This window comes from Amphiprion ocellaris, chromosome 18 (genome assembly GCF_022539595.1).
Source record: "Amphiprion ocellaris isolate individual 3 ecotype Okinawa chromosome 18, ASM2253959v1, whole genome shotgun sequence".
Taxonomy (NCBI): Eukaryota; Metazoa; Chordata; class Actinopteri; family Pomacentridae; genus Amphiprion; species Amphiprion ocellaris.
This window is the reverse complement of record NC_072783.1, coordinates 33,276,794-33,287,949: the sequence shown is the minus strand read 5'-3', so window position 1 is coordinate 33,287,949 and position 11,156 is coordinate 33,276,794. Positions and strand designations below refer to the sequence as shown.

General features: G+C 43.0%; 1 protein-coding gene across 2 annotated transcripts; it reads left to right on the top strand.

Annotated features, from left to right (window-relative positions):
• The first annotated feature begins 344 nt into the window (after positions 1-344).
• Positions 345-7,089, top strand: LOC111582347 (suppressor of cytokine signaling 3-like). Of its 2 annotated transcripts, none has more exons than XM_055004842.1 (3): positions 345-486; positions 3,936-4,281; positions 4,378-7,089. In XM_055004842.1, exons 2-3 carry the CDS (start codon positions 4,153-4,155, stop codon positions 4,933-4,935), a joined length of 687 nt encoding a protein of 228 aa, XP_054860817.1. In that variant the 5' UTR covers positions 345-486; positions 3,936-4,152; the 3' UTR covers positions 4,936-7,089. The 2 variants fall into 2 exon arrangements, with proteins under 2 accessions (XP_054860817.1, XP_023146746.1); XM_023290978.3 differs by lacking the exon at positions 345-486 and adding an exon at positions 2,989-3,251.
• Positions 7,090-11,156: the final 4,067 nt, after the last annotated feature.

Here is an 11,156-nt window from a genome sequence, read left to right as displayed (position 1 = left end):
AAGCTATGAAATGCAATGTGTTGCTTTTTAAATTGTAATATAAATAACAGGCTCAGCCCACTAATCATCTCAATATAATGTCTCTAATAGCTACTCCTTATAGCAACAGATCAAACATGAACATGCTGCGTGCACATAAATGTATTAATAATCCAGTAAAACACTGGCAGTTGCTATTTTTCACAATCTTCAGTGGCTGTTTCCAGTAATACATACACAGCAAGTCTTCAAATGCAGGAATTGTCCCTGTGAGAGAGTATTTCATGTCAGGCTCGGAGGTAGAGCAACATAGCTATTTGTTGCTCAAGAGCACTTACAGTAAGTCGGATGTTTCCTGACAGCCCAGCGGCAAGAGGGATCTTATCTTTAAACATTAGCAGGCTTGTAGTAGGCCAGGTGTTAATCATCTCTCAAGCAGTGCAGACTGGAAGTGAAACCAGAGTCTTTTGATGCCACGATAAATGAAGATATCTTGAGTCTTTTAAGGTAAGACTTTGCTTATTGAACCTCAGCAGAGAAATCACATTTCAGCAGCGTAAGAGACATGATTAGACTAACAGAAATGCAGGAAATATATGAAGAAAAGACATTTAAAAACACATTTTAAACACAGATTCTACAACTGAGCAAGCACTTGAATATTTACACTTGTATGTTAATCTGTAAGTTATGTAACACTGTAGGACCCTGACCTTATTATTTAAACTTGTTAGGTGAATCTTATGCCTCTTTTGGAAAGCACTTTGGCTCAACAGCTGTTGTTTAAAATAACACTGGTTTGACCTGACTTGACTTAATTATTGACTATGGACTTAACGTTTGGGTTTTCTTCTTTTGAGTTGTCCATCAAGTGCACTTCGTAAACTCTCATTTTTTAGACATTTTTACTAATAATGATGATTATTTGACAGCTGTAGTCAAACTCAGAACTTTTTTACACTACTACATTTATTTCATGCTTTGCTACAAATTTGTACTCACAATATAAAGCAGAATTTGAATTTTCACTTCTGAATCAAAGTGGTTTTTGCTAGAAAAAGGTTTCGAATTGTGCAAAAATATTGAAAATAGTTGTAAAATGTTCCAGATCCAAATTATTATGTGAGTGAATATGTGCATAAACACTTTTTTAAAAAATGTTCATCTATTTCTTCATTTAAATTCTGCCTCAAATATATGATGCTTAAAATGCAGGATCACAATATTGAGATTCAGATGACTATGCAGCGGTGCATTTGGCAGCATATATATTTGCCACGTTTGCAGTTTTTAACCTGCGACTGAGTCTACAAGGAAACATAAAGAAAATAGAGTAAATATCATTAAAACTCAATTAGATAACAATGAACTTTGTTTTTTTTTTTGCCACTATAGTCATTTGATGCATCCCTACAAATTTCTGCATTTTTTTATAAAGTAGTATCTGAACTTTGACCTCTGAATATGTGCAAAAATACAGGTTTTGTATACATATTCTATCTATTTAGGTAGAATATCTGTATTAAACCACTTACAATTTGTGTAATAAATGTGATATTTTATAGGCTGGATCATATTCAGATTCAAATTACTATGCAAAGGAATACATGCAAAAATAATGCATCCAGTAATCAATTACGACTGAGCTATCATCACAAAAAGCTGCTTGTATGTCTTCAGATTCTGAGGCAATAACATGACACTTTAACCAAATACAATCTGCGTTTTTTTTCTATAGTTGTAAAATGTTCATATTCAAGTTGTTAAATATGTGCAATTAACAAAATAACTCCTAACATTCTGTCTCATGAATATGATGCTTTAAATGAAGGATCATATTATTCAGATGCAAATGAACACATGAAAAAAATATTCAATCCATTGGTGCACTTGGCAGCATGTTTTTATTATAAAAAGTATTATTATCTATTGTGCCACAGACTAAAAGGGAACAGATCCATTCATCTGATGCTCACTATAAAAAGCAGAATAAGAATTTTGAAAGTCAACAAACAGCATAAGGTGCCTAAAAATGCTGGTATGCACTGAGCTGTGCAAAAAAGAAGTTGATATTTACAATGAAGTGCAAATTGGTCTTATTTACAATAAAAATAGAGTATTATAAGAGTACAGAATGTAATAAATAGCGTATTATGAAGCAAAAACGGTGTAATGTGAAAATAGAAACCAATAATACTGAGTATAGAGGAGGGGTATGGTGCATTGTATTATTAGTTGCACAGTTGGTATTTTAAATGCAGAATCATCAACATAGTTCAAGATGTTTATGTCACAAACACAATTATACACAGTATAAGGTGCTGTGAAATGTGTTGAGCACCTGTTCCAGACCAAAACTAAGGAGAATAAAGAATAATAAAAATACACAATAGACAGATAGATAGATAGATAGATAGATAGATAGATAGATAGATAGATAGATAGATAGATAGAAATAAACAAATAAATATGTTTCATATATATATGTATATATATATATGTATATATCTATATCTATATCTATATCTATATCTATATCTATATATATATATATATATATATATATATATATATATATATATATATACATACAAGGTGAAGAGCAGGATCGTGGACAGAATAGTGAATTATCATAATTTTAATTATGTAATTCAGGGTCAGCTCAGTTTCCTAAAGGATACAAAATAATGACTCCAGTGGCAGCATGGTATTAATATAAATTGTACTAAAGTGCTTGTATTTCTGCAGGTTGTGAAACAGTCTTTATTATTATAAACTGAACGTGATTTTCTGTTGAGCAGCTTTAACTGTTCACCTTGTGGAGAAAGAACCTCCATACCAGGAAACAGGCCGCAGAGGTCACTGATTATTTACTGGCAACCCGCCAACCAGGGAGGGCGCAAGACACAGAGAGAAAGCACGTGCGCGTGTTCTCTTTTTGCGTGCGCGCGCGGTGCGTGCGCGTGTTTACTGGAAGGAGCTGTCTCGCGGAGGAGGCGGAGCCTTACGAACATCGGCTTTACTCACTGGAACAACCTCCGATAACCTTCCCCACACACGGACGGGATCTCTCCGGTAACCTTCCCCACACACGGACGGGTTCTCTCCGGTAGATATTACCGCCGCCACCGACCCGCAGACTTTTTGGATACTTTTTCTTTTGGATTTTAATGCCTGAATTAATAAGTCATCTAGCACTACTTTCGGGTAGTTTGCGTATCTTCTCCGTCGGCGTCGAGCGGCTGCGGTGCGGAGCTCCACATATCCGCGAGGTAAGTTGAAGCTCAACCCGGAGCGGTTCGTTTAATATTATTTAAGTAGAATAAAGAGGAGGTGTTTGGTCACAGAGCGGCTTAAAGCGGACTAGCTGTCGGGTAGCTGCGGGTTGTTGGTGGACGGTTCCGGAGGGGCAGTTCTGGGCTTTGTTTCGCTGTATTCTGAACCAGTGGACCGACTTCCAAACCAGAACCGTTATGGCGCCTCCGGCTTCCACCGACCGCCGTCCTGCTGTGTCCGGCTTTAATTCCCCGCAGCCTGCAGGGGATCACGGGAAACCGGAGCAGACGGGACATCTTTTTAGTCACCGTGAAACCGGAGAGCGGGGCCTCCGAGCGGGGACAGGGAGTCATTTAGTGAAAGAGGGAGAAAAAAAAGCGCGCCGGACTCTTTCACAGTGACCCCGATTCAGAAATCCCTTGTTGTGGTGCGTCCGATCGAAGACAATTGAAAGCAATCAGGATCCAGTTGCTGTCTGTCTCCTCGGTGCAGCAGCAGAGGATTCATTTAAACTAAATATAACCTGCCTGCTCGCTGCCCGCTCTTGCCTTATGCATTTGTCGCCATAACTGCATTTTATGGGGGTAAACTGAGAGCTCCAGTGTGGCAAAGTGGTGGTGTATTTATGTGAGTGTTTGTCCAGATGCTGCTGCCTCTAAATCTGTGCTCCGTCCCTCCAGCTGTGTTTAGGTGCTCTCTACCAGCCCCTCTCTGGATGCATCAGACTCCTCTGCCCCGGGGCCCTGGACCCGGTGTGTGACCCCACTGCCCTCACCCCACTCCCCCTCTCTCCCTTCTCCCTCCTCCCCCAACCCCCTTCTACCTGTCCACCTCGGAGCTCCTGTCCTGGGCCCCCTGCCTCTCGACCAGCGGGCAGAGGCAGGGGGCCATGGCGCCATGGTAGTCTTCGGCGGACGCAGCCCCCTCGCCATGAGCAGCCTGCCCCCTCCGGAGGGCAGGGTTCAGGGGTCCAACTTTACCCCACATCACTACAAGCCCTTCAGCTCGCATGAACACTACCAGCAGGTGAGTCACACCTGAGTTTGTAGAGAAGCAGCTGTCTAGAAATGTGTCCTGGATCATAGCTCATACTAATAATGGCGGCTTTTCTACCTGTTGCAGGTGATGCGTGCGTTGCGTAAGCTGAAGGAGAGTGGGTTCTACTGGGGGGCTGTTGGGGGCCGGGAGGCCAGCTCCCTGCTGCGCTCTGAGCCCCCCGGCACTTTCCTGATTCGCGACTCCTCAGACCACCACCACTTCTTCACCCTGTCAGTCCAGACGGCTCGGGGAACCAAGAATCTACGCATCCACAGCGAGGGAGGCGGCTTCTACCTGCAGCCAGACCCCCAAAACACCCAAGAGCTGCCGCAGTTTGACTGTGTGCTGAAACTCATCGCGCACTACATGGGGAAGGGGCCAGATACTGGAAGGACCAGAGACAGCGCAAGTGGGGGCAATCCTGGAGGGGCCAAAATGAAGGGGCGCAGTGTGTATCTGATCCATACTGGTGGAGAGAAAATCCCCCTGGAGCTGCAGAGGCCCCTCTCAACTTCTCTGTCGTCCCTGCAGCACATGTGCAGGAGGACGCTGAACAGCCGAGGCCTGGGGGCATCGGAGCGAACCGATCAGCTCCCGCACACACTGAGAGACTTCCTGGAGGAGTACGATGCTCCCATATGACTGACAGGAACTGCACAGGTTCCGCTACGTGGACCAGGTTCCAAGAGGACCACACAGACCAGTTCTCAGAGCATATGAGAATATTCTCACCATCCGAGACTGACCAGACTGAGCCTTAGATGCTAACATGAGGTCAGCTTTCCACAGTGGCTAGAATCAACCGATCCCAGATCTGTTAAATCACTGATGGACCTGTCTACCTAGAGTCTCCCACTGACCCGAGGTCTGGGATGAGAAGTGTGATTTGGGTAACCAACGATTACCTCGTCCATCCTGCCTTGCAGAAACTGACCACTAATGTGAGTGGCAGACGAACCAGAGGTGGAAGGTCAACGTTTCCTATGACGGACTCAGACGCAGAGCAGTGCCTCATAGAAAATTAACCCAATTGGTCAATATTAACGACGATAGCGAAGGCGTGATCGATAGCCCCCACCGGTGAGCTCGGTGGGTTTAATGTGCTTAAGAAGAAAGCTCCTCTGTCAGCATGACATTTACAACACTTTGGATCACTGGACAGGGAGAAAGACAGCAAAGAGCAGAAAGGCTCAGATGGAGCGACTGAAGGAGGAGCTGCAGAGAAAAGTCCAGACGAGGGGCCCAACGCCGAGAACACACACTGTTTGTTTGTCTCACTGTGTGTGTGTGTGTGTGTGTGTGTGTGTGTGTGTGTGTGTGTGTGTGTGTGTGTGTGTGTGTGTGTGTGTGTGTGTGTGTTGTGGTCGTGCACACATTTCCATTGCTGCTTCCCGCAAGTGTTGCCTCATAGAGGGGAGTGGGGTGGTCATGCACGCTAGCTGCACACACACGCACACACACACACACACACACACACACACAGGCAGGTACAGACCCACATGAAGGCTTTGTTAGCGTGGGACAAAAAAAACCATTACAAAGCATTTTCTCCTGCTCCTGTTTGTTTCTTGTTCCGCCTTCATTACCCATTCCCTGCCTCTTTTTTTGTTTCGAAGATACATGTGTGCTTTGACAGTGACGGAAAGCAGGCTGCTGTTGCTGAGACAAAAGCTTGTTACGGAGACAAAAGCCTTGGCATGGGACCAAACAAAACAGCAGAACTTATTTTTATCCAGACTGGCTGGAAAAATGTCAGCGACACTGTGAAGCTCCGTGGGGGAATGACGATGATCATCCCAGAGAGAGGAGAGGGTGAGGAGAGGGATTCAACTGAGGAGAAAGAGGAGTGGGAAATGGGATTAGGAATAAGAAATTGAAAAGGACGGAGAGCTGGGGAGGGTTGCTGAGCAGGGGAGAAGTGGGAGGAGACATACTGGTATACAACTAAACAAAAACAATGATGTGATTGATGCCCCAGACTTAGAGGAAATGATAGAGCCCAACAGGACGCCGCTCCTGTAAATATAACAGCCCGTGCAAAAAAGAAAGTTTTGGCTGAGTCTTAATTCTGTCTTTTAGAGCCTCTTTTGAGTATTTCTTTTTGCTGAAATGCCCTTTTGTGTGTGAGTGAGTCTCTGTCAGCTCTCTCCCTTCTAGCATTCATGAAGCAGATAAAAGAGAAAACAAGCTGTTAGAAGCTTTAGAAAGGTTTTCTTTTGTTTTTTTGTGCCCATCTACCTTCCATCGTTACCTCTGGAGCAGGAGTGGTTCATCCGTCTGAATGTCAAGGGAGAACACGACACTTCCCCTCAAGTGATTCTTTTAAAAAAAGCCTTTTGTAAAACAAAACACAAGACTCAGATTTGATTTTTAAAAAATCTGTGTTTGACCCGTGCTCGTACTTAACTGTGATCCGTGTTGGAGTGGTTGCCATTTCAAAAGTTTGTGATCTCACATGGCCACTTGAGATAGCAACGCTGAATTGTGGCATAGTGACACACATTTCTCTTTTTTTTTGGTCAAATCTGAGTCTTAACTTACTCAAATCAACACCAAGTTTCTTTTTTTTCATTTTTTTTTTCACGTGTTGCACCATTGGACCACGTGTTTGTGAATCATTTGTCTTTTATAAAGACTCTTGCAAAAGGCTGGCCACTAGTCTGGCAAAAATACAAGCTGTAATATCTGAAATGACAAAAGCATTACAAAATAAATGAAAAGGAACGTTGCACATATTTATATTTCTAAAATATTTCAATAATTTATATTAAAGAGCACTATTTTTACAAAAGTCAATGCATTTGCCCTGTGTGTTACTTCACTGTTTGCTTCTCTTTTCTCTTACTCCGCTGAGTCAATATTGACTGGAAACGCTCTGACTTACCGTCATGTATTGTGAAGCAGTCTGTATTCCAGCAATTCCTGGCCTCACAACAAGATTATTTACTGACAAATGGGATTTCCTAGTTAAACAAAGCGGTGTTTATTCATTCGGCAGGCTTTGAACCGGCCAGGAGGACGTGCATTCGTCACAGGGTTAAAATTACTGCAATCCTCACTTCTCGTTTTCTCTGCCAGGAGGCATTGTGGGTAAATTCCATAGGCACCGGGGAATGTATGTACAAGAAGTAGTGCTATGGGGTCGGGGAGGGCGGGTGCTGCTGATGTACATGGAGCACAGTGACAAAGGGATTCCCAGAAACGCCACAGTTCGGCCCGTCACTCGTACACACACTTTGACACAGCAGTTACTGTGTAGAAAGCTCACTTTGGGTTGGACTTAACTGGAAAGGAATGCAGGGGGGTTTATACATCCTGCCTGAGGGGCTGAGAGAGGATGGTGTCCTCAGGGGAGTGTGTGTGGATGGATGTGTGTGTGTGTATGTGTGTGTGTGTGTGAGGTCAAATAGGTGAAAGGGTCCACGTGGAGGAGATTTATGACGGTCTGTGGTTTCTTAGTGTGCAGCCGATGCAGAATGTGTGTGTGTGTGTAAGTGGTCGGTCAAGGGAGATGGCTGTTGGTAAAATTAAGCAGGAGGTGAGTTTCTTCATTTCAATATCCCCCCCACATAACACACACACACGGTTCCCATTCCCTGCATACCTTGTGCTCTGTCTGAGGCTGGCTTCCAGGAAAGAGGCACTTTAATTGAGTTGCGTTTTTACGGCTTGCCTGGTGTTAGTGTGTGTATGAGAAGCAGCAATGAGGTGTCTTTATGTGAGTGAGTGTGATAGATGAGGGAGTCCTGAGGAGAAAAGTGTCTTCAAAAAAAAGAAAAAGCTAAATGATGCAGACGAGCATCGAGTTCAGGCTGAGAATAATGCGTGCGTTACACCTTTTACCGCACACACACACACACACACACACACACACACACACACACACACACACGCACACACACACAGATTTCTGGATGTGAGCCAGCTCCGGACTTGTGTGGGAATGAGAGGATAATGTTTAATAACTGTTTTTACAGCTTACCTCAATACAGGTAATTACAATGATTCAAAAACCCGGTTCCACAGTTCCTCATGTTGCTATGACACTTGCAGGAAAAATGTGTGTCTCTGGACGCTTGTGTGTGTGTGTGTGTGTGTGTGTGTGTGTGTGTGTGTGTGTGTGTGTGTGTGTGTGTGTGTGTGTGTGTGTGTGTGAGCGTGGATGACACTATTTGTTTATGAGAGGAAAATTGAGTGGGCATTTACAGACAAAAATGACGTAGGTCAAGAGACAAACAGAAATGAGTGATCCTTCTTCCCAAAACCCAACCAGAATAATCCAGTTTTACACACAAACACATTGTCTAAATAAGCCAGCTCAGCTCACGGTGACTCATTTTATGTTCCCCATAGTTGCCTAGTGAGTTGGAGCTGGAATATTTTGCCTGTATCCTTCGCTCCTCTCATGAATCTCGCACACTCACAGAAAGTCTTTCCACCGTGATTCATTTTTCGGGTTATGACTTGCTGTGTCCAGCTCAACAGTTGTCAACAGTGTCCTGGCCAAGCACAACACCCAGCTCTCAAACAAGTGAGCTCGGTTTGGAGTTTTTTTTTTCATATATATATATATATATATATATATATATATATATATATATATATATATTTTTTTTTTTTTTTATTTTTTATTTTTTTTTTTTTTTAACAAAACATTCACACCAAAGTTCTGGCCACCACCCCTCATAGCTTCAACATTTAATGCAGCGCGAGGAAATGAGAAACAAGTTGTGCAATGGCAGGACTGTTTTCAGACTGAGCCAGTTTGAGCAATGTTCTTGCAGTCTGATTAAAATCTAAGTGTTATCAAAAGCTTCTTGTGTGTTTTATTTCATTTTTGAGCTCTTGCCAAAGTCAGCCATGTCCAGCCTAGAAGGTGGAAAGAATATTAAAGGGTTAGGAATATGCCCTGCAACTAGCAATCCACAGTGGGCTTCCAGGAAGGGCCTCCGGTTTGCTGATTATTCCTTCCAGGAAGGCTTTCTGTTGGCCGATCGGTGCTTATAGGAAAGACGCTTGGTTGGCCCATCAGCTCGAGTATTGTCACAGCCGCTTCTGATAAAGCCAGACCAGCTTCCAGGAAACCAGAGATTTACCCTCCAGCATTCCATCATTCCTTCACCATCAGCGCACACAGACAGAGACGGAGAGGGAGCCGAAGGGGTATAACAGGGATACGGATCAATAAAAACCATATGGGAAGCATACAGACAAGCAAAAGCACTCAAAAACCATGTGTGCATGCATGCATCTGTGTGTGCACGAGCCCGTAAAGACGCACACTGTCTTGACTTGCACTCCCTGACCAGCTCATTGTGACACATGCAGACACACACACACTCAAAACCACAATATTTTTCTAAGCTGAGTATTCACCATCCCCCTGCACACGCTGCATCTCTGCAGCACTCATTGTGACTAATTTTATTTTCATGTAAATCATCACTCAAATGGTTTTCCCGTAACACCTGGACAGTTTGGGTGTGCCTCGGCTCTTCCCGGCTGTAAAGTACAAATGAAACTAACAGGGATGATCTGATTGGTGCTGAACTGCTGGTAAAGGGCGGCTGAAAAAACATGTTGGAATAGACACAGCTGCATTGTTTTATCTAGGAGTTTTTTTTCCTTTCCTTTGCTCTCCATTCACAGCTGCACAAGCGTAGCAGCGGAGAAGCTCAGGTGCCAAATGGCTTACAGTAACAGCATGGACTCAGACCAAACCTCTAACACTCTCAGGTGTCACTGTGTCCCTTCAGCCAGCAAACAGGACTGCACAATATTTGAACTTGAGACTGCAGCAGACACGCAAACCAGTCCAAGCACTACCATATGCACATACATATGTGGTGAGTAAGGGTTTTTTTTTTAGTCATGAATGAGTGGAAACGCCTGTAAGCTACCTACACGCTTGAATCCTTTAAGTAAATGCTGCAGAGCTACAATGTAAAGATTCTCCCCAACAAATGAAAGTTGTGCGTTCACAGTTCTAACACTCAGTAGAGAGACAAAGCACAGAAACTTTTAGCATGCTTAAAGATCAGAAATCAGTTTTTGTTGCTGTTGACAGACAACAAGCAAAAGGAGCAAAACAATAATGGAAACAAGACGAAATTACAAAATAAAAACATGATGAAGAGGGAAATACGTAACTGAGGTTGAAAGTTCATGAGAAATCTTTACTCAAGGTCCCCTTATTAGCTTTTTTTTTAACAACTGTCAACTACATCTCCAGGCCTTCTTCAGCACAACAAATGTGTTAGCAAACAGTGGCTTATTTACACATAGAAGGTTTACGGAGCAGCATCATCAATCATTACGAGTTGTGTTTGGATTGTGTTTAAGGCCACATCATGAAAGGTTACTCTCTTTTTGCTCTGTTTTTGGTCTCTACCGACTCCTGAGGGAAATACGTGGCTCTTGAGCTGCAAAATTCTCCTCTGAATTAGCCACCTGGTCAATAACTAACTTTCAACGGCTCTATTTGAGCAGGTGGTGTACATATTTTTCACCTTTACCCACTGAAATCTGCTGATGTGGCCCAAAGCTGCATTATGAAAGTAAAGCTAAACAGTACAATTGGAGGGAGGAGAAAAAAAATTACTCTACAAGTGACTGCCCTTCAAACTGTCATTCTTTTTTTAAATTGACATTTATTGCTATTGCAGTTTTCAATGAAATAGGGGCAGTTTTCATTGTGTTAAACTCAATCTGCTGAAAAAGACAGTGAGATACACTAATAACTTAGCTAAATGTATAATCTGAGTCTTTCAGTAGGCTAGTGAGTGCAACGTTCAGTTAAGTGAGACTGTAATGTTTATTGTCAATGTTTTACATCGATACGATGCTAGATGAAAATTCAGGTG

Bases quoted from the DNA above. Each gene is read 5' to 3' on its own strand.
- LOC111582347 (XM_055004842.1), top strand. From the start codon at position 4,153: ATGGTAGTCTTCGGCGGACGCAGCCCCCTCGCCATGAGCAGCCTGCCC. The intron at 4,282-4,377 runs GTGAGTCACACC...TACCTGTTGCAG, and splicing joins CGCATGAACACTACCAGCAG to GTGATGCGTGCGTTGCGTAA.